This window comes from Leopardus geoffroyi, chromosome D1 (genome assembly GCF_018350155.1).
Source record: "Leopardus geoffroyi isolate Oge1 chromosome D1, O.geoffroyi_Oge1_pat1.0, whole genome shotgun sequence".
Taxonomy (NCBI): Eukaryota; Metazoa; Chordata; class Mammalia; order Carnivora; family Felidae; genus Leopardus; species Leopardus geoffroyi.
In genome coordinates, this window is record NC_059329.1 from 87,959,146 (window position 1) to 87,982,960 (window position 23,815).

At 45.7% G+C, this 23,815-nt stretch overlaps 1 protein-coding gene across 2 annotated transcripts; it reads right to left on the minus strand.

The window, feature by feature from the left end:
* Positions 1 to 1,386: 1,386 nt before the first annotated feature.
* CD59 (CD59 molecule (CD59 blood group)) lies at positions 1,387 to 22,132 on the minus strand. Of its 2 annotated transcripts, XM_045484913.1 has the most exons (5): positions 21,820 to 22,104; positions 18,792 to 18,959; positions 11,124 to 11,205; positions 9,497 to 9,601; positions 1,387 to 2,918 (listed from the first exon to the last, which is right to left on the minus strand). In XM_045484913.1, exons 3-5 carry the CDS (start codon positions 11,194 to 11,196, stop codon positions 2,716 to 2,718), a joined length of 381 nt encoding a protein of 126 aa, XP_045340869.1. In that variant the 5' UTR covers positions 11,197 to 11,205; positions 18,792 to 18,959; positions 21,820 to 22,104; the 3' UTR covers positions 1,387 to 2,715. The 2 variants fall into 2 exon arrangements, with proteins under 2 accessions (XP_045340869.1, XP_045340868.1); XM_045484912.1 differs by lacking the exon at positions 18,792 to 18,959 and having other exon boundaries at positions 21,820 to 22,132.
* Between the last annotated feature and the right edge of the window lie 1,683 nt (positions 22,133 to 23,815).

The following is a 23,815-nucleotide window of genomic DNA, read 5'->3' on the forward strand; positions in this document are numbered from 1 at the left end:
AGCAATTCAAATTTCTTCAAACGTAGTTTTCTTCTTAATCAGTGAGATGATGATAGTATAGAAAAAAATACATGTAAAACAGAGCACAGAACCCCGCACCATCAAGTTCCCCTCATTAGAGGGGATATCAGGTAAGTACTGCTTCCAGCCAGTGCTGTGCCTTCTCAGCACAAGAATCTCTTAGAAATGTTAGCATTAGTTCAGACTGTTTGCAAGGAAAACAAACCCAATGTAAACTAGCAGATGTTGAACACTGATGAGGAACTTACAATGTGCAAGATGAATCATCTGGCCCCAGAGGACTCAAACATATAAAGCATGGTTCATGCTCAGGGAGTTCCAAGTCCAAAAATGTGGGTGAGGCAGGCTCTTATCTTATCAGGACACACCCTACATGTTAAGTCATGGGGCCCAAGGGGAATATACTCATAGGAGCCAAGGGAATATACTCATATCTTGAGGCTCAGTCCTTTCAGGATGAAGTTGGACAATGGGTTAGTGTCCTTTAGGATATACTAGGAGTTCCACTATCTACGCAATGGGTGTATCTTGCATCCATAGCTCACTCCCCAAGAGAGAGGATCCAATGGGGTTATCACCCCCCAATATTAAACCCAGTATGGAAATTCCTATAAAAACCATGCAAAGGCTATTGACTCTCCACTCATCTGGCCTATTGCCTTTGGGTCAAGACGCCCAATGCTCCAGTCCATGGTGTGAGTCGGAACTTTTTGCAGAAAAAAACCCCAAAGCTTAAGGCCGTTTATTATGACCCTTGGTCATTTCAACTCCCAGGAGCCCTCTCCCCATCTCCCTATTTAGCAGCACTCAGAGTCTGCTTTAGACAATTATCCCTTTCTCGACGCACTCTGGCCCCAAAGTGGGCACGTGACCCAAGACAGCAGTCAGACAGTCACACCCTAGAATCTGAATCTTTAGAGAGAACATTTTGGAACTGCCCAAATCCTGGCTTTTTGTAGTCTGGTTGAATTCTCCCTCCAAAGTTCCCCTAGATTAATTTTCTACGTAAGCGAGTCAAAATTGGTTCTGTTTCCTAAGGGCCTGTGTGAAAGGAACTGTTTTTTGCTCAGCCAGCAGCTGTGTGCACTTCAGTGCTTCTTTGGGCGGGAAAGATCCTAGTGAGGAAAGAGGTAGTATTTTGTCTTGGACAAGGGAATTAAAGACGCTGTAAGGAAAAACACGGAGCCAGTAAGTAACCCAGACCACCAAGGCAATGCTAGGTTTTGTTGAGGAAGGTCCTAGTCGTCTCTCTTCAAGTAAGGGCATCAACACGAGACAGCTGACACTGGTCACGCTCTTCTCTTTCAGTTGCTACCACTGGGTGTCCCACATGTTGTTTTCCTTCCGGGCCAATAACCACGCTCGTGCATTTGGTTAAATTTTATTTTTGGAAGGGCATTCCTCCCGGTTTGTTGAGATTACATAATCAAGAGGTCTTAAAAAAATGTTAATCATGGAAGCCTAGCATCATCTGCAAAAATCAGGCTATGCTGCTAAGTACAATCAAGATTATAAGAACACAAATGTCCTTAAGTCTACCGGACCTTAAGAATTATTCACCATCACCCACTAGAAAAAGGCAAAACGTTGCCCTCCTGAAAAGGTGGATCACTTTTCAGGAAACCAGAAGAGCTTCCCAAAGCCTTAACAATTGTGATTATGTTAATAACCCTTACACATGCATTTTACGCAATCTGTGCTAAGTCAGCTAGGAGTCAACAGGCCGGAAGTTGGCAGGCAAATCACACCCTTGCTGTTGCTGCTGTTCGTGAGGACACTTGGAGGTCCCCACCTGCAACTCAGAGGCTCTTCCCATTGTGTTCATACAGTGTAAGTACACGTATGAAGAGACTTACTACCAGTACTATGCAAAACAAGCACACTTAATACCGCAAGTCATTTTTAACACAGGATGTCCAAATGTTCAGACTTTTAACTATGTGTGACAAAGCCAAGATATCCCACCATTCCAATAAAAAAGTAGGAGGGGTAGTTTTAACATATCATTAATATGTCCTATTAAGTTTTTCTAGGGAAGACAGTAGCCCATACACAATCTAGGGACAGAGGAAAACTCAGATCTCGGAAGACCTGGGGTTTCCGTGCCCCGCCATTTGGAGGGCTTACCTTCCTTGCCAGACACCTGCTAGTTGCGAAGACCAAGGTCATTCCAATTGCTCTGCATTAGGAATTTCACTGCCCCTGACAGCCCACACGTGGAAGGTTCTTTGTGCCTGCGTGGCAGCACAGGGCCCGTAAGGGGAGAGGATGAAAGCATTCCCCGAGAGACTGCTGAAAAGAACCCCCTGCCCCGGTCTGCCCCCAAAAGCACTCATGATACTCTTTAACTACATTCAAGGAATGAGAGGGGAAAGAACGGAGACATGCAGAGTCTAATGTACTCCAGCGGCCACCGCAAAGCTGGTCTTGCAACAAGCAGAGGGACAAGCACGTGACCTAGCTCAAATCGCCCGCGCCTCCCTCTTCAGTTTCTTCCCTCCGACGGGTCTTTGCTGCCAACACGACCGGTCTTCAAAGGCGCTGAGTCTCTCTCTTTACCAAGTGGCTCAAGCTAGTTTTAATCCTTCTCAATAGGATCCAGGTGAAAATAGACAGCCTTGGGAATGCAGCAGCAGAGGAAACAAGGAATATACAGAAACAGAAAGTTTAGGAGAAGGGCCTCCCAGTGTTGAGTTAGAGACAAAGGTTCCAGACTGCTACCAGCAGCGGGGTCACCAGCAGAGCCATCTTCCCGGAGACAGTGGTGCCAAAGCTCCTGTTACACAGGTCCTGCTGGCAGCAGCGGTACTGGAGCTTCTGAAGCCCGAAGGAAGCTGAGATTCGCTCGAAACTGCAGTCCGCCAACTTCCAGCATTGGTAGTAATAGGATCTGGGCTCTGTGGGGGACACACACACACAAGGGTGAGCAAGTGGGCAATGTTCTGTGCCTGCCTTCGAACTCCTGATCCTACTTCTTAGAACCTAGCTCCGAAGGGAAGTAGAGACGTCCGGGCAAGAATACGTATCCTAGTCGGGCTATAAAGGGGAATGATTGAGCGACTGATGATGCGGCTCGAAAAGGAACTTTTCGCTAAAACCAAAGTCTCATGAGAACCCGCACAGCTGTGTGTGGTGGGAGCCCACAGGGGATCGTACTGAGGTTTTAGGGGTTTGCTAAGATTTTTAAACACATACTCCCATTGATCCAACAACCTTACTTCTAGAATTTGCTCTGTGAAGTTCCTTGTGAAAAAGATTAGGAGAGAGCCTCAAGAATGGTTACTGCAGGGGCACCTGGGTGGCTCAGTGGGTTAAGCATCCGACTTCAGCTCAGGTCATGATCTCACGGTTCGTGGGTTCGAGCCCCGCGTCGGGCTCTGTGCTGACAGCTCAGAGCCTAGAGCCTGGAGCCTGTTTCGGATTCTGTGTCTCCCTCTCTCTCTGCCCCTTCCCTGCTCGTACTTTGTCTCTCTCAAAAATAAATAAACATTTAAAAAAATCCCTAAGAAGTGGAAACCCACATGTCCATTAATTGGTGAATAGATAAACAATGTGGTCTATCCATACACTGGAATATTATTCAGCCATAAAAATGAATGGAAGTATTGATAACGTGTGATAACACGGGTGAACCTTAAACACATTATGTTTGGTGAAAGAAGCCAGTCACAAAGGCCACAAATACTGTAGGATTCTGTTTATATGAAATGTCCAGAACAGGCAAATCCATGGGGACAGCAGGTAGATTAGTAACTTCTGGGTTATGTGGCAGGGAGGAATGGGAAGTGACTACTTAATGGGTAAGGATTTTCTTTTCGGGATAAAAATATTCTGGAGTTAGTGATGGCAGACGTGCAACCTTGTGAATATACTAAAAGTCACTGCATTGTATTATTTTAAATTGTATGTGAATTATATCTCAATAGAATGGATGCAGGACAGTATGTAGAATGAGAGCCATCTGTATAAATAAAGTGTATGTGTGGAGGTAAACGCATTAATTTTTTTCTGGAAAAATCCCCAAGGAATTTAACAGTGTTACCTTCACAGAAGACTATCCTTCATTTATATATTGCTTATGGACCGAGATTTTTTTTTTAAGTCATTGGATATTTTTTTTAAATGTTTTAAACGTCATTTAAAAATCATTAGACTATTCAGTAATATAGGAAGAGTTTCCAAGAAAACATGCCACTACGGTCCCAATCTTTGCACACATTGAAAAATAAAAGCCAATGGGGCGCCTGGATGGCTCAGTCGGTTAAGCATCCGACTTCGGCTCAGGTCATGATCTTACAGTCTGTGAGTTCAAGCCCCACGTCAGGCTCTGTGCTGACAGCTCGGAGCCTGGAGCTTGCTTCAGATTCTGTGTCTCCCTCTCTCTCTCTGCCCCTCCCCTGCTCATGCTCTCTCTCTGTCTCAAAAATAAATAAAAACTTTAAAAAAAAGAAAAAGAAAAGCCAAAAGCATATATGCCAACTATCTCATGGTTTTTTTAATATTCAGAAAAATTAAGGGAAAAACAATGTGTTAGTTGAAAGGAATTATGGTAGATTTTCCTCTCCAAAATACCTGTCTATGTGCCAAGACTGTGTGCTACAAACTGGGGATATACAGACATAGAAGGTATGGTCCTTGCCCTGGAATCACTTTCTTATCTTCTGTGCTGGGAAAAAAGAAAAAAAAAATGCAGATACCTATTTCCTTATTAAAGGCTTGTAACTAAATTTCATTCATAGCTGGGAACAAAACTACATTTTTTAAAAAGTTTTATTTATTTTGAGAGAGAGAGAGCAGGCGCACAGAAGCAGGGGAGGGTCAGGGAGAAAGGGAGAGAGAGAATCCCATGCAGGCTCTGCACCATCAGCACAGAGCCCAACTTGGGGCTTGATCTCACGACCTTGAGATCATGACCTGAGCCGAAATCAAGAGTCGGACATTTAACTGACTCAGGCGCCCTCAAAACTACATTCATAATTGCAAATGTAACTGTCCCACCTCCCCCCTCAGAGGGAATGTGTGTTTGGACTGAATTTTAATGAAGTTTGGTCAAGTGGCAGAGGCCAGACAGAGTGTTCTAGTGACTTTACTTTCTTGGTCATCGGTATTTAAGAAGATGCCTCCAATAGAGGATGCTGTAGAATAGGGAAGTTACTGCTTTCCATAATACTAACCAGGCAGTGGAACTGGAAAAACATTAAAGCTACCAGAATTTTAATTAGGGGAACCTAACAGCCTGGAGAGAGCAGATAGCAATTTATTAATAATTGCTACCAATTAATCATTTACTATGTGTCCTGCAGTGAGCTAAGCATCTGCTTCAATGATCTTTTTAATTTTTTTTAATGTTTATTTTTGAAGGAAAGAGAGACAGAGCATGAGCGGGGGAAGGGCAGGGAGAGAGAGGGAGACAGAATCTGAAGCAGGTTCCAGGCTTGGAGCCTTTCAGCACGGAGCCTGACACCAGGCTCAAACTCATGAACTGTGAGATCACGACCTGAGCTGAGGTCGGATGCTTAACCAACTGAACCACCCAGGTGCCCCTCTACTTCAATGATCTTATTTGCATAACAACCTCTGATGTGGTGAGCTCACCAAAGCCTTCGTCAGAACCACCCAAATAAAGCGGATTATATCAGAGTCACTGGAATGTTAGAGGTTCTCTCTCTGCTTGACGCATCATCCTGGCTCTCTTTGAAGATTTAGTTTGCGTCTAACGTCACCAAGCAACAGTCCCTAATTGTCCTCGGCACCTCTAAGTGTGCCCCTTGTTCAGAAGGTCAGAAGGGCAACGATGGCTTGGCGCAGTCACGAGGCTTCTGCCAGAGTCTAAGCACGTGGTTTGTAATGCTGGGACATGGCCAGGATGCCAGGAAGTATCAGCTGAATTCACACTCAACGCCTACTTCCCTTCTAGACTCACTCTGTACAGCACCATCATGTGCGTTTTCTCTTCAAACTGCCCCCCTGACCCCAGAAGAGAAGTATGCCCACTTTCTAATATGGCTAGAGTAGTTGAATGTGAAATGTGGCTACAGTAGTTGAATGATCTCTCCAATGAGTACCTGACCTTTGACTCCTGTTTTTGACAGTGTGCCCTGCCTCTCCCAGGAGACGTCAATCCGAGCTGCAGGGGGATTTAGGTGCTCTGTTAGTATCTGTCTTACCGCAAGGTCAAAACAGCTCTAGTTCAAGAACTGCTATTACATGTCTGGCCGAATTTGGGGACTTCTGTACATAGAAGAAAAATATTTAAGATTCATGTTATCCCTTTTTAAAAAATAGATTTTATTCTTTAGAGGACCTTTAGATTCACAGCAAAATTGAGCAGATGTAGAGTTCTCAGCCCCCTGACACCTCTGTGCCCACCCTAAAGAACCTCCCCCCCCCCCCCCCCCCCCAGTGGTACACTTGTTACAACTGAGGAACCCACATGGATTTATCATTACCATCGAAAATCCATCATTTACGTTTCGGTTCGCTCTGGGTGTTGCATGCAGTTTGACATACACGTGGCACATGTCCACCAATATAGTATCACACAGAGTAGTTTTGTTGCCCTAAAATCCTGTGCTCCACCTTTTCATCCCTCCCTCCTTCCTGCTAACCCCTGGCAACCAATGACCTCTTTATGGTCTCCTTTTGCCTTTTCCAAAATGTCCTACCATGGAATGATACATTACGTAGCCTTTTCGTATTGGCTTGTTTCCCTCAGTAATAGGCATTTAATTTTCCTTCATGTCTTTTCATGGCTTGATAGCTCATTTCTTTTTAGTCCATTGGCTGGATGTACTACAATGCACAGTTCATTTACCCATTCACTTACTGAAGGGCATCTGGTTGTTTCCAAATCTTGGCAACCATGAATAAAGCTGCTAGAAACATCTGTGTGCAGGTTTTTGTGTGGACAGAAGTTTTCAACCCCTTTGAGTATATATTCAGTGAGTGCTGAATCACACAGTGAGAGCATATCTAGCTTATTTAAGAAACTGCCAAGCCGCACCATTTTGCATTCCCACGAGCAGTGAACGACAGTTCCTTTTGCTCTGAACCCTTGTCAGCATTTGGTGTTGTCAGCATTTTGGATTTTGGCCACTATTAATAGATGGGTCTTGTTATTTATACGAACCACTTTTTCTTCCCCAAAGTTTATTTTTATTTATTTTGAGAGAGAGACAGACAGAGAGAGAGAGCAAGAGGGGGAGGGGCAGAGAGGAGGAGACAGAATCCCAAGCAGGCTCCATGCTGTCAGAGCAGAGCCGGATGTGGGGCTCGAACTCGCAAACAGTGAGATCATGACCTAAGCTGAAGTCAAGAGTCGGATGTTAAATCACTGAACCACCCAGGCGCCCCTACACAAACCACTTTTAAAAGTGGAACAATTCATTATAAGATAGATAAGTTTTGGATGTCTCACGAATAGCATGGTGAGAATAGTTACTAATACTGTATTGTATGCTTGAAATTTGCTAAGAGGATAGATCTTAGTGTTCTCATCACACACAAAAAAGGCAACTGTGTGAGGTGCTGGATGTGTTAATTAGATCACTGTGGTAATCATTTCACAATGCATACAAATATCAAATCATTACACTGTGTACCTCAAGCATACACAATTTTTCTCTATCAATTATTGTTCAGTAAAGTTGGAAAATTTTTCAATAAAAGTTTAACAATCAGAAACAATGGGATTTGAGAGCTGGAAAAAAGATTTGGCTCTACTTCCCTCCTTCCCTCTCCTCTTCACCTCTACCATCCAATACACATATTACATTTCATAAATGAAAAAACACAGGCAGAAGGAACTTACTAGATGGAGGCAGGACAGAGATGGAAGATGGGAGCTCCTAACTGCTAATCTAATTCTTACTCTACACATAATATTGCCTTTATTCTGTTAGTATCCAAAATCTATAAAGAACTTCTCAAACTCAACACCCAAGAAATAAATAATCCACTGAAGAAATGGGCAAAAGACATGAATAGACACTTCTTCAAGGAAGACATCCAGATGGCCAACCGACACATGAAAAAATGCTCCACATCACTCATCATCAGGGAAATACAAACCAAAACCATAAGGAGATATCACCTTACACCTGTCAGAATGGCTTACATTAACAACTCAGGCAACAACAGATGTTGGCGAGGATGTGGAGAAAGAGGAACCCTTTTGCATTGTTGGTGGCAATGCAAGCTGGTGCAGCCACTCTGGAAAACCATATGGAGGTTCCTCAAAAAACTAAAAATAGAACTACCCTACGACCCAGCAATTGCACTACTAGGCATTTATCCACGGGATACAGGTGTGCTGTTTTGAAGGGACACATGCACCCCCAAGTTTATAGCAGCACTATCAACAATAGCCAAAGTATGGAAAGAGCCCAAATGTCCATCGATGGATGAATGGATAAAGAAAATGTGGTGTGTGTGTATATATATAATGGAGTATTACTCAGCAATCAAAAAGAATGAAATCTTGCCATTTGCAACTATGTGGATGGAACTGGAGAGTATTATGCTAAGTGAAATTAGTCAAAGACAAAAATCATGACTTCACTCATATGAAGACTTTAAGAGACAAAACAGATTAACATAAGGAAAGGGAAACAAAAATAATATAAAAGCAGAGAGGGGGACAAAACAGAAGAGACTCATAAATATGGAGAACAAACTGAGGGTTACTGGAGGGGTTGTGGGAGGGGGGATGGGCTAAATGGGTAAGGGGAATTAAGGAATCTACTCCTGAAATCATTGTTTCACTATATGCTAACTAATTTGGATACAAATTTTAAAAAAATAAAAAATAAAATTAAATATAAAAAAAATATTGCCTCTATTCTCTTATTTGGAAATGACACTTTTTGTGGAGGGAGGTGGGAGAGATGTGGTTGAAGAGACACAGATGATCAAGGTTAACTTGATGCATGTGCTCATACGTAACTGTGTTCAAATATTTGTGGAGTGAGTGGCTATGTTCTCTCCAGGAGCCTTATTGTGCTTTCTACATTAACAATGAATTATTATGGGCCTATCAAGGTAGAGGACAATCAAGGACCTTGCATTGTAGGGCTTGGAATTTTAGCCACATTCCAGGAATTTATATCAAAATTATCAGACACTCCAGTTAGACAGGATAATTCTGATTTGTGCTTACTTATTGAAGGATTTCTTCTTTTTAGGCAAATTAATCTTGTTCTCCTTTCTATTGGGTTTTCCTGAACCTGTGGGTCTCCCGAGCCTTTTAGGAGTTCACCTGATATGTTCAGTATTCTTTGTGGCTGACTCTGGAAAGGCTTTGTGGTAGAGTATAGAAGAAGAGAATAACCTTGAAGGGTGTTTTTATTTTTCTCTCTTAGATGACAGTTACTGCTTGTTGGATACAAGCCTGATGAGAATGAATGTGGCGCTCATTTTTTCCCAGGCCCTCCTCATCCCCTTACAGTTAGGAGGCAGGGAAGGGGCAGGCTCTTACCGGCTTCAATGTAGAGACACGAGTCAAAATTCGATGAACAAACGGAGGTCTTAGTGCAGTTACCACTCACTGGTGACACACAGCTGTAGCATGTCAGGCTATGACCTAGAATCAGAAAGAAACCCGTCAGGACTTGTTAGAGCAGCACTAACTTGCCGTCCTGGCGGAAGGAGGCCCACCATCTGCACTCGATGGGACGGGGGCTCGCAGCTCACAGCGCGCTTCCATTCCCACACAGATCCGTAGCAGATCTACTTTTCCAACCTCAAACTGCAGTCCCAGCAGCAATTTTTGGACCCTGATACAAGTACAGAAAGAATTTCCATGTGTCAAAATCCCTAGAACTGTGCAAATGAGAAGCTTCCTCTTACCCTCAACTAGAAGTGATTTTTAAAAAGTGATTAATTTGCAGCGATGTATTAAAAGGTAACTATCAAGAGAATAAACTAACAGAATTCTATAAATGCCTTCCAGGCAACGAATACTCTCTGATCACATTCTCACAGATCGATAATCAGTTATGTGGCAGTATCTGTCTGTGTGAAAGGACATTTTTGAAAATGAAATATGTAAAATCTCATAGAAGAATGTCATGGTGAAACCCAGACCAAGTGTGGGTTTTAGAACCCAAGAGCTAACTTGCAGTTCTAAGGCCAAAGCATATATCCATCCCCAGGGGGGAGGGAATTTTCCAGAAGGCCAGAAGAAAGTGGCTCCTCACTATCTGAGCATATAGGAGCCAAGCTCTCTAGAGCATCTTAAATGGCCATGTTAGCCTTCCCTGGTGTGAAATCCCACCTAGCAGACGACTCTCCATCTGTGAAGGTTCCAGATTAACCTTTGAAAGGTCAGTCCAAATAACTCCCTCCTACCACTTTGTTTGCAGATGATGAGACAGATGCCTGGAGCCAGGCGCCCCCCCATAGGGTGAAGGTGGGGGGGGGTGGTTAGCCCACTCTGCCTCTTCCTTCCTGAGGGCGTTGGTTGCCCCTGTGTGGGAGGGGAGCCACAATGGGAAGGGACAGAGACGCAATGTTTCTGCAGTCCCCTCCTGTTCCGGATGCGTGTACACACGCATGAGAGGGGAGAATGTAAGAGGGAGGGTGAATTCTGGCTCGGATCCTGGAGACGGCCGTTTGAAAAGTTGTTCCTAGGACTGAATCTTCTCCTGGCTAGAGCCAGAGTTCATTTGGTTTCTTCTTCTTCTTCTCTTTTTTTTAATGTTTATTTATTTATTTTTGAGAGAGGAAGAGAGAAAGCAGTGAGCAGGGGAGGGGCAGAGAGAAGGGGGAGACAGAGAATCCCAAGTAGACTCCCCCCTCCCAGCGTGGAGCCCGACACAGGGCTCAAACCCGTGAACCATGAGGTCCTGACCTGCAGAGTCAGATGCCCAACCGCGTCACCCACACGCCCCTTCATGTGGCTTCTTGACAAACCTTTAAACAGGGGAACCAAAGTTCACCTTTGGAAATTCTGTTGGGCAGAAATATTCATAGCTACCATGTTCATTCAGTGTGCAAATATCCACGTACCCACATGCTAAGCATTGGGTCAGTCTTGCTGAGGTCGAAGAAAAAGTGAGTGCATGACCTCATGGTTCAGATCCATGTCCCCGGGGACCGCTCACCTGAATGGCAGAGGACAGCCAGGATGAGCAGGAGCCCCAGCAGGATGAATCCTTGGCTTCCCATCGTGATCATCCACAGACTCTGCAAGGAAGGGACACAAAAGGTGGTCACAAACCAACAAATGGGTGCTGGTTATCTCAGAGACCAACAGCCGGAGGGCCTGGAGCCTTTGGGTATTCATGGGGAAGGAGTTAGCAGATCGAGAAATGGTCTAGAAATGGTCTGGGGTGCCGTGAACCAAGGTACTCTCCTGGTCCCTCCTCTTGCCCCCAAACCTCAGGTTACTAAAGAAATGCTGCCAGTCCTGGGAGAAGGGTGGCTGTGGGAGTCAAAGTGCACCTGGCCGAGAGTCAGCAGTGCCCGGGCCCCAACCCCAGCTCTCACCTACAGTGGCCGTGAATAAACGTCCACTCCAAGCCACAGTCGTCATGATCATGTGGTGGGGATAGCACTCTCTTCCCCATAAGTGTTGTTTAGTCAAACGGGAATACGAGAAAAATACTTAATTCAGCAACTACAATTCCCACTCTGCTGGCCCCACCCGAAGCTGCTGGCTGAGCCGGAGCCTAGCAAGGGTCACCTTTCCAGGCCATGCCACTAAGTGTGTCAGACCAGACAGGTGACACTGGTGCCCTCCAGATGCCGGTGCCTCCCGCAGCAGAACAGGAGGCAAAGGTTTAGCATGCACAGAAGCTCCCCACCTTAGCAAGTATGATGGAGACACCGCCTTGTTCACCTCCTCCCCTCTGGGGAGGTAAAGAGGGGTCTGGGTGACTTTGACGACCAGTCCCACTACAGTAATGCCTACGTGGGTACAGTGAGCATCAGGGGAGGAGACGGAAGGGTTGAGATAGCTCAAACCCTTTTCACCCGATAAGGAAGGCAAAGCACAGAGATTTCTAACTGAGTAAGTATAAGTCAGCTCTAAGAAGTCTCCCAATCCCACCCCTACCTTCCCGACCCCCTCCTGAAACAAGGAGGCAAGAGTGCCTCTAAACCAAGATGCCCCACAATCTAGGCCCCTCAGCCCCACAGGTCAGGACTTCTGCCTGACAGGCCCAGGGTCTCTTGGTAGGTGAGCCCCCACCCCTCTTTAAGTTAGGAACATCATCTCCACACCTCTGAAGGTCATCCTCTGCTCAGGAATGGGCTGAAGATGGTCAGGGGAGGGTTGAGAACCAGAAAGAACAGATTCTGGCATTGCTCAAAGAAAACACTGAGTAAGTCATGCCTGGATGAAAGAGACATGTTGCTTTCCTGATGTGTGGGGAACTAGGAAGAAAACCAAACAGGGCCTGGCCTTTCTTTACAAGTTGAATAACCTCTACTTCCTTCTGGCCTCTTCAAAATCTGCAACAACCTACTAATGGCCACCACCCCCCATGCTGAGCCTCCTGGGGTTTAGCTACCCACAGCAACCCCATACAGTGAGGATTGGACGTGCCCAAGGGCAGAGGTTAGAGCTCAGATGTCGGAGTGGCAGAGATCTGGATGTAAGGGCAGGTTATGCGGCTGCAACCAGGCCTCATTCACTTCATCTACAACAAGCGGCGGGTACAGAGGTGCGATCCAACACCGTGAGGATTTATGGAGGTAAAACAAGTTAAATGAGTATGTGCTTGACACAGCCAGGCACACACAAGTGGTGGATGTGTGGATGCACACCGACTTCTTGCCCTAACTCAGACAGGCATGTCTACTACACCTCCTGTTTTGAGTACCTGAGTACTCGGATCTTTCTTCCTGGCCCCTCCCCCTGAGAGGTGGGGGCCCTGAGGCATCCGTACTCTAAGCGAAGAGGAAGAGGCCTCAGCCCCTCCTGCTGGCATCCTGACTGCCCTGCAATGCCCTCTGCCTGGAGCCAGAGGAGTGAGAACCCCATCTACTCTCCCCTTGCTAGTGAGTGACCTGGGCCTGGGCACACTGCCAGCTCCCCGCCTGGCTTCTCACGTTCACCAGTTTCTGGGCAGAAAGGATAACTGACACGTTCAAGTTAGACAGGGCTCAGGTCTGTGAAGAACAAGGAGAGGAAGGTATTAATCGGAGGTCCCCCACAGCAGGGCAGGGGCTACAAAATAAGAATCAGGTGTCCCCCCTGGAGGAGGAGGAGGGAGGGAGCTCCAGGCCAGGGTCAGGAACTGGGAAGGTGTCAGGCTGGCAGGAACTTCCAGGCTTCCCCTGGAATGGTGACAGCAGCAGGACAAACAGGGGGCCATACACAGAGGTGTCCCCTGATGAAGTGCATCGGAAAGAACCTGCCTACTAAGAAACGCTCATCTCTTAACAAAAGCAGGGAAGAAACAATGAGCTGCTTAAGGGACAGGCCTTCCGGTCTGGTCTGGAGAGTCTGAACAAGGCCTTGAACAGTTCTGGCTCTGCCACCTACGTGCTGTGAACTCAACCTCTGAACTCCACTCTCCATTCATTAGCATGGGGATAAATACACATACTGCATGGTACAACACCCGGCACTCAAGAAGGCACTCCAAAAGCAGTCGCCACTATAGTATTACTGAAGAGTTGTGAGGTTACCAGGAGGAAGAAACTGGGGAGGGAGGGGGTGATGGGACTTAGGGGTGTGGAGGGTAGACAGAAGGTAGTATTAGGTGAGGAAGCCAGACAAATGCCCTGGAATGGATGAGCCGGGGGCATCGAGGGCACCAGACGTTAAGGCAGCCCCCAGATTTTGGGGCTGGATGGAGAGTGTCAAGTCTTGGTTTCAACACATCACTTTGCTGGCTGGTAGTCACTGTGGCCGCTTCCGTGACATGGCTGTGGGAGGGGAGGGCAAAGATGGCAGAGGAAGAAGTGGCCAGTGTGCTGATACCAAGGTTAAGCTGTTCAAATCGAAATGAGACCAAGCCTTCATTAACCACTACTAAAATATCAATTTCCAAGGGCAAAATGTTGTCATGGCAGGAGAGGGAGGAAAGAAAATACCTGATTGCTTTAAAGGTATTTTATAAATGTCCCCAACATGTTGACAGTAGTTAATGCTAAGACGGATTATTTATGATTTCTTATTTCTCTTCCTGACCCTTAACTTTTTGCCATACTTTCCCCAGCTATTCTATAATGGACCAGGTATTACTTTTATAATCAGAGATATTGGGAAAATCCACCCGTAACAAATGTTTCCCTTTTGGTGGTCACATAATATCACCCATCTTTTGGCAAATCTTTCTTCAGAATTAAAACAAAAACAGACTGAACCTCATAATTTCAAACTCTTACCCCCTAGTCTAAAACACCCTCTGCTTTAAACTTTAGTTATTTATTTATTTTTTAACGTTTATGTATTTTTGAGACAGAGAGAGACAGAGCATGAACGGGGGAGGGGCAGAAAGAGAGGGAGACACAGAATGGGAAGCAGGCTCCAGGCTCTGAGCCATTAGCCCAGAGCCCGACGCAGGGCTCGAACTCACGGACCGCGAGATCGTGACCTGAGCTGAAGTCAGATGCTTAACCTACTGAGCCACCCAGGCGCCCCTGCTTTAAACTTTAAAATGATGCCCATAAGTTAAGTGTACATCAGATGCTCTGCCATGACTTTCCCACTCCACCCAAGCCAAACACTTCCATGCAAAATGCACCCAGAGGACCCCAACACTCTTCTTTGCTAAGCACATTAACTCATTTAAACAGTGGATTTAAGGGGCACCTGGGTGGCTCAGTCGGTTAAGCGTCCAACTTCGGCTCAGGTCATAATCTCATGGTTCCAGGGTTTGAGCCCCGCCCTGCGTCAGGCTCTGTGCTGACAACTCAGAGCCTGGAGCCTGCTTCAGATTCTGTGTCTCCCTCTCTCCCTGCCTCTCCCCTACTCACGCTCTGTGTGTGTGTGTGTGTGTGTGTGTGTGTGTGTGTGTGTGTGTGTCTTTCTCTCTCTCAAAAATAAAAAAACAAATTTAAAAATTTTTTTAAAAATTTAAACTGTGGATTTAATTATTGGTAACAGACTAAAGTCATTCTGAATAAAGTCCAAAGACTAAAGATGGGTAAGCCTCCTGGAAAATACCATTTTGGAGTTGTAATACACACTTGAAGCCAGTCTTAGGAAGTATGGACAGGTTTTTCTGGGTGACTCTGAAGCTGATTCCTTCAGGGGTGCTCCAAATAGGCTTTTCATCTGCAGGAATAAGTAAACACTAGAAGATAGATAAGCACTGTCTAAAACAGTAAACATTTGGCAACATACATGGCTATGAGTAAATTAGGATACAGTTCTATGGTGGGGAACTGCACAGCCATGAAGAGGGACAAACAGGGAAGGTTGTTCACAATGTATTAAGGAAAAAGCCAGTTTAAAAATAGCTATAATCTTATTACTTTTTGTTGAAAGTGACGCTTGGAATACTATATCAACTTTCCTGAACAGTTTTGGAACATGTGGTTGATAGAACAGTAGAATTATGAGCAGCTTGTTCATACTTAAATATATTTTCTTAACAATAAACATTTTTATAGAAAGAGTTCTGAACGTGATAGCAGGATATGTTAATGTACTTACAAATCATTTTACTTGCAGCTTAAGTTTTTTTTCTACTACTCAACCTGATTAGGTACAAAAATATATACCACTTTTCAAAATTGGCTTGAGGTAAAAAAATGTTTTGTGTACATATCCTCTCCTATGTCTATCTGGTGACAATTATTTTAGTCACACTCTGTATTGGTAAAATACGAGGCTTGGGTGATTCTCTTGCAGTCCTGCAAGAGAGAGCTATATTCTAATCCCACTTTGCTGCTGATTCATAGAACCTTAAAGCGGTCAAATGAGAACTGACGTGTTCCTCATTTGTGAAGGGGTAATGATTATTCTATATAATGAAAAAAATATAAGATTAATATGTGAGGGTTTTAAAGCTTAATATGGACTAAAAAGTAGCAGTTTAAGGAACAAACAAGCAGACAAATGTACATGCAATCCTGGAGTTACTCTGTCTTGGGCTCAGTCAGACCTGACCTGAAAATAGTATTTTTACTTCCTAGTGGCCAATTTCTGAATTCTTTCCCGTTTATCAGGATAGTAAAATAAACAGGTGTAGAACCCAGGAGAAATAGTTGAAGGAAGAAACCAGGACTCTTCTATTTGAAAAAATATAGTCAGAGACAATTACTGTCTTCAGATATGCTGAGGGTCACTGAGAAAGGGAGGGAGAGGTTATCCTGTGTAATTTCCAAAGGCAGCATCAGGACTTCCTAAGGAACAACTATTTGCCTCCACCCCGTCCCTCCAACCTTCCTGCTGTGTGTGAGGCAATGTGCAGAGTGTCAGCACATCTGGAAAGCAATTCCCTTGATAAAATGTAAAAAAAACCTCTCATCACTTGACAATGTTCAAGCAGAGAGCAGAGATCAAGGATCACAGACATTGCAGAAAAGGTTCCTGCAGAAGGCAGCAAGGGGTTAAAGCCAAAGTCCTCAGAAGTACAAAAGATTCATTTTACAATAAAACCAACCTGATAATTATTTATTCATTTGCATCCACCTGAGATGGATGAGGAAGCTGAAACGTTGCAAGGTGATTTACAAATACAGACATCCCTGATCAAGTTCCTGAAAATGCTTTAGGTAGCAAATTTATGGCTAGTGTGAGCCCACATTCCACCCCCCCCCCATATTCCATTATTTTGAAAGGAAAACAAAGGGATGTTACTGTCCATCCAGAAACTCCAATCAGTCCTTCCAAATAACTATCTAAACAATCCATAGAACTTGAACATGAAGCATTTAACACATCGCTATTTAATGACACAGCTTAAGCAAATGAAAGGCATTCACTGGTGAGTGGGCATATTTACTGCTGTTAAGTAGGTTCACTCTCAACACCTACATCCCATTCATCCCACAACAATTATTTATGAGCCCCCTGTGAGCAGGTACTGTGCTAGGCGCTGTGTTAGTGACCAGTGAACCAGGCAAGGCCCCGCCTAGAATTTTATAATCTAGTGGAGGTAGACATCACCTAGTGCTAAAGACTAGAAAGAAAACAAAATAAGGAAACAGCAGCGGTTCTGAAACGCAAGTGGCATAAGAGTCACCTGGAAGGCCATTAAGCACAGATGCAGAGCCCCATCTCTAGAGGTTCTGGGTCTTGGGTCTAGGGTGTGGGGGACAAGAATTTGCATTTCCAGCCAGGAACACACTGAAAACCACTGGGTTAGAGGGTGACCAGGGACAAGGGTGAGGTTACTTTAGATAGGGCTGGAAGCGTCTCTCCCAACAATGTTGTGAGAGAAGCTGTTAGTTCTAATTAAATAATTAAAGGCTTCTTCTCCTTTTAAGGGCCTGTGTGATTACACTGGGTCCAATGTCACTGAATGCATTAACTGTATTTAATCCTCACACAATGTTGTAAAGTAAATTTAATCTGCCTCCATTTATCAAAAGAGGAAACTGGGTCAAGGAGGGGAATGAACTTAGGCAACTGTGGTAGGCAGAATAAATAACACCTCTCTTCCCCAAAGGTGTCCGCGTCCTAATTCCCGGTACCTGTGAATACTGGCAACCTTAGATGGCAAGTGACTTTGTAGATGAGATTAAGGTTACGACCTGTTCTGGATTATCCATAATCATGTGGGCGATTACATTGAAGAGGACAGGAAGGCAGTAGGATCTGTCAGAGATGTGAAAACAGAAGCGGGACACCTGGGTGGCTCAGTTGGTTAAGTGTCCAACTTCAGCTCAGGTCCTGATATCAGGGTTTGGGAGTTCGAGCCCCACATCGGGCTCTCTTCGGATCTTCTGTCTCTTTCTTTCTGCCCTTCCCCCACTCATTCCTTCTCTCTCTCTCCCCCCACCTCAAAAATAAATAAACATTAAAAGAAAAGAAAAGAAAATGAAGCAAGTGGGGGAGCCTCATTGACAGCTGGTAGAGCATGTGACTCTTGATATCAGTGTTGTAAGTTTGAGCCCCACGTTACAGACTACTTAAAAACAAAATCTTAAAAAAAAAAAAAGAGGAAGAAGAAGAGGCAAGAGATTCAAGGAGGAGGATGGAGCTCTCTTACTACTGCTGATTTTGTGAACGGATGAAGCGGGATGGGGGGCCACAGATGAGGCGTACAGGTGGCCTCCAGAATAGTCCTCAACTGACACTTGACCAGGATACGGGACCTCAGTCCTCTAACCAAATGGACTCTATTGTGCCAATAACCTGAATGAGCAAGGAATGGCTTTTCCCACAGAGCCTCCAGAAAGGAACACAGTACTACCAACACATTGACATGAACCTGGTGATGCCCACAGCAAGACTTCTGACATACGGAACCACAGATTTAATTAATCTGTGTTGTGTTAAGCTCCTAAACTTGTGATGATCTGTTTCAGCAGCAATAGAAAACGTATGCACCAACCCCAGAACTGGTAAATAGTTAAAGCAGCATTTAAACTCAGCTCTGAGCTTTTACCCACAGTTAAACTCTCTGGAGAGGAGACTTCTCGTGAATTCAGCTTCTGAAGTAAATTATTAAGCTGAGGCCACCAGAGAAGAGACTTTTATATCGATGCTGGTTCCAAGAGATTCACAGATACCCATCAGTTTAGTTTCTGCTCCTGGGAGCGTGGCACCTCAGAGGCTGAACTTTAAGGCCAGAAGTGTCCTCAAAAATGAAATCTAGGGTTCTCATTTTCTAGAAAATTATTGGAACCCCAGGGAATGAAGTTACCTGTCCCGAGGCAACACGTTAGTTGCAGAGCCACACTGGGTGGGTCCTGCTTCCATTCACCAGGGGCTGGTAACTCACAAGTGGCTTAGTGTCAGAGGCTTGGAGCTTTGCCTCCTTATCACCTTGGGACACATACAGTGCCTGCCGCAGCCGCGTATACAGAGACACCTAGACAAAAATCAGTTACTCAGTTCACAGAAGTAATTACATCAGAAGGTAGAGACAAACAGAAAGCTGCCATCATAATGAACAGCCCCTGCCAGCCACCTGGGAGGTCCCACTGCCAGGGACAACCACCCCAAAACTCTCTAAACCACATAAATCTGCAGCTTTCCCTACAAGGGCCTTCTCTGCCATTTGTTCCAGGACTGCAAGAGCTAGAGGTCTCCGAAGAGGGCCTCTTATTAGAGAGCCAACTCATGGCCCTGCCCTTTGAGGTTATACATGCATAGCCAATGGTTTAGTGAAGATATTTCACAAAGATACAGCGCTTAGATAAAAAGTACATATTCCCCTTGAGGAAAAACTCAAGCACCTCTGGGCTTGGTTTTGTTTTTTGGCATTCTGGCCGAAGTTTAAGAGCTGACCCAGAATTTTTAATTTGCTTCTTTTCAGGAGCTTGTACCTGCAGCTGTCAAGGTGAATTCCATTACACAGCTGCTCTCCTCATTGTAAAACCCACTTTATTTGGGCTTTGATTTTCCAAATCACTCAGTAATAATGGGCTGTTTTCCTTATATCAAGGTTTAGCAAAAGGTTTCCTGCTTCTGCTTTAAAAATACAGAAGTGACAAGTTGTAGGCACTTTTGGTTCTCTGTGAGGCAAGTCTTTATCTTCCTTGGGGTTACAAATCTACCACCAGAGTAAATAACCACATTAAAAAAAATGTTTTTTAATGTTTATTTTTGAGGGAGAAAGAGAGAGAATATGAGCAGGGGAGGGGCAGAGAGAATGGGAGAGAGAGAATCCAAAGCGGGCTCCAAGCTATCAGCAGAGAGCCTGCTCGGGGCTCCAACTCAGGAACCGTGAGATCATGACCTGAGCTGATGTCAGATCCTTAGCCGACTGAGCCACCCAGGCGCCCCATAAATAACCACATTTTGAGAAATGTTAACACCCCTAACAACGAACATTCTGAGCTGTATGTATCTTCCTTGGAGAAGTGGGCGTAAAATGCCCTTATGGGGAACAGGAACAATTGCTGTGGGGACACCCAAAATACTAATAGCCACCATTTGTGCCTCACAAACAGGTGCCAAACTGATTTCCATGAATTACCTCAGTCCTTTTAACACCCTATGAAGTAAGGCCTATTATTTTACTGATAATAATGTGAGGTTAAACAGCTCGCTCAAGATTACCCAGCCAGTAAACAGCAGAGCCAAGATTCAAACCCGGGTGTGCTGCCCAGGCCCTTGACCGCTACACCGTGACACATGAACTTGGTGGTTGTGAATTCACCATTTCTATTCATGCACATCAAGCTTCAAACTCTACCTGATTCCAGGTGGATTCCAGAGCCACGGTCACCAAGAGACAGATTAAGCTAGGTAAGGTAGGCCAAAAGTGGTAGAAAAGAGGTGTTTTCCTGAGAACTGAACACAGAGTCATCTCTGGGTTAAGTCTCCTACGTTTGAAGTCTTTACCTCCATTTCACAAATTGTTTATTATCACAAGCTAACCTTGACAGGGGCCCTATGTAGGCTATGTCTCTAAATCTGTAAAATGTACGGGCTGATTTGTTTAGAATTAAGTAGAAGTATTGCAGTTGAGAGGTGGGCAGCCAGGTCTCCACTGGGGCCCCTTAACCTCTTGAAGAAAGTCACCACCAAGTAAGAACATGATTTTTAAAAGCACCAGCTGGTGGGCGCTTGGGTGACTCAGTGGGTAAGCATTTGATTTTGGCTCAAGTCATGATCTCATGTGGACTGAGTCCCAGATCGGCTCCTGGCTAAGCCTGCTAGGGGGTTCTCTCTCTCCCTTTCTCTCTGCCCCGTCTCCGCTCATGCGCGTGCTCTCTCGCTCTCAAAATAAATAACATTTAAAAAAAAAGGCATCAGCTGGTCACAACAGGAGGTACCATGGCCACAGCCGGTTATAGAGAGTAGGAAAAGCACCGTCAAAAGGAAAGCGTGAGAAAGTCTCTGGGCTAGTGCCTTCACAAGGTGCAAGATGAACGCACTATTTCACAACCCGGGCCTGCCCAGGACAGAAGCAGGAAACCTGATCTCAGAAGTCTCTGCCAAGGTGAGTCACTAACTCCAGCTCCTCTCATTGTGGGTGCGTTCCAGGATAGCTTCCAGAAGCCATTTCCATTGCCCGGCCGCCGCCCACGTGTGTTAGTTATCTAGCCGAGAGATGGCATATGTGACGCGGCGCATTTCCAGGATCCATGGAGAACCTGCTTCTCGTTAAATAACAACACAAACCTCGATTTAACATTGCTTTGCAAGTCCGCTGCCAGACTCCAGGAAGGGGGTAGCCCCCTCAAAACAAAATGTCTACGTTTCGGCCCCGCCCTTTTTCCAATTCCAAATTTGTACAGCTAGAGAAGGTCTGTTACCACCTGGCACGGAGCGGGTTTAACCTCCTTTCGAGGCATGATTTCTCTTCCCTAAGGTGCAAGAGCTTCCCTTCAGAGCGAGGCGAGGGCAGGTGGTCGGGGTTCCAGGAAGATATTCCCTAGGCAACGGAGGGCACAGCGCGCAGGATTTGGGGTGTTTCAGAAAGGGCGCCCACTCCTCCCCCCTTCTCTTCTTTTTGTTAACAAAAAGAAGAGAAGGTTGGGAGGAGTTGTGCAGGGCTCTCCTGGGCAGCCCCAGGCAGGCCACCAGGGGCCTCCGGTGCCGGGAAGCCTCGGGCCGCGGGCAGAAGGGCCTGGGGGAGGATGCCGAGAGTCGCCACTCCTCTTGGGGTCTCCGCCCGCCCCGATCCCGCCGCAGGTGAGGGCACGCACCGAATCTAGCTCACTGCAGCCTCAGGTTCCGGGTGCGGCTCGGACCCAGCCCAGCCCAGCCTCCGGCCTTACCTGCCAGCAACTAGGGTGTCTGTTCCAGCGCCGCGCGGCCAGTGTGCTCTGGCCCCGCAGGTCTTTTCAGCCTGGGTCGCTGAAAGCCCGGAAGCTCCGCCCCCTCCCGCTGGCCCTACCCCCGCGGCCGCTAGGTCTGGCACTCGCGCGCCGCAGTCTGGGAGCCCAAGGTCACCCAGGTCCTAGAGCGATCTGTAGACCCTTGGAGCTCACCGCACGCGTCCAGACGCGTCGCTGGTTGAGCGACGGCCGCGCAACCAGCCCTGGCCAGGCAACGGGGCAGCCACTGCGCGCAGGGTGACTCAGGCTACCCGCCCAGATTCAGAAAAAAGACCGTGGCCACGAATAGATTAATATCTTTAAAACCCCAGAAACGGAAAGTTAATGTCCTCCTCTGATTTGTTTTAGGAAACAAATATATGAAAAGTGCATGACTTCAGATTTTCCGTTCGTTAAAAAAAATAAAATGTTTCAAAAAACTTTATTGTGCCCATGCCAAGCCCCCACTTGGCCTGGCTGTCAGGTTCTCCAACCCTGCTGCATCCTGAGTCTCCTTTTTTTTCGTAAATGCATGAGATACCATTTAAGTAGGGAAATCATATAACTGATTATGACATGGGCTTTCTACCGCGATCCTGATGGCTTTTGGATGTCAGGGAATGAGTTTCAGTTGGTGGTGCCCAAATCTTGGTTTTCCTCTCTAGAAATGGGAGTCTCAAACCAAGACTTGCTTTGATATTTAAAATGTGTCTGCTGAAAACAGCAAATACAGGGGCGCCTGAATGGCTCAGTCAGTTAAGCGTCTGACATCAGCTAGGGTTATGTATGATCTCGGGGTTCGTGAGTTTGGGCCCTGGTCCAGCTCTGTGCTGACAGCTCTGAACCTGGAGCCTGCTTCGGATTCTGAGTCTCTCTCTGTGTCTCTCTCTCTCTCTCTCTGCCCCTCCCCCACTTGCACTCTCTTTCAAAATAAATAAATAACTTTAAAAAAAACAGCAAATACATGTATTTCCTTGTTAACTAAACTCTTTCACATGCATTATCTCATAGGCATCCTATTAACTATTGCCTCCTTGTAACTCTTGGATTCTGAGATGCCACCCTCTCCTGGTTTTGCTTCCAGTTTCTTGATCTTTCAGGCTTTTTTTTTTTTAAACATTTATTTATTTATTTTGAGAGAGAGAGAGAATGAGTGGGGGAGAGGCAGGGAGAGAGAATCCCAAGCAGGCTCTTCGCTGTCACACAGGGCCCAATGCGGGGCTCAGTCTCACAAACCGTGACATCATGACCTGAGCAGAAATCAAGAGTCAGAAACTTTACCCATTGAGCCATCCAGGTGCCCCGTCCTTTCAGTCTTGAGCCTTTTCCACTACCTCTCATAAATCGGGTGTTGCCAGGTTGGACTGAGAACCACTGCTCTGTGCTCCTTGGGCGAGAACACTGCATCTGCTTGGTTTTACCTTGGGGATGTGTGTTTGCAGGTAATTTGCAAATCTATATTCTCCATTCCTGACCACTCTCCCTCAGTTTTCATATTCATACCTGACTGCTGGAACTAGTGTGTCCTACAGGCTTCTTGAATTCAAAATGTGTCCAAATTTCATCTCCAGTGTCCAACTGCATTTCCTGCAAACTTTGTTTTTCATAAATGAAGCCAGAAACCTGGGAATCAACTTTGATTTCTTCCACTCTTTCACATCTAACCACCAACTCCTACATAATCATGTAGATATCGGTTTTGTCTTTTCAGTCCACTCCCACCGCTAATGCTCTAATTTAAGCCGGTAGCATGTCTTACTTGGAGTATTACAAGTCCTTCACACCAGGTCTCCATGCTGCCCGTGTTAATTTCTGCATCACTGTCCTTACGTGTACCCCCATCCCCCACTTTTCTACCTGTTCTCCACAGGACTGTTGGAAACCTGGTTGGCTTACCTCTCCAGCCTTATGTTTGACTTTACTTTCCACTTAATTGGTCCCTTTTCTCATCATCCTT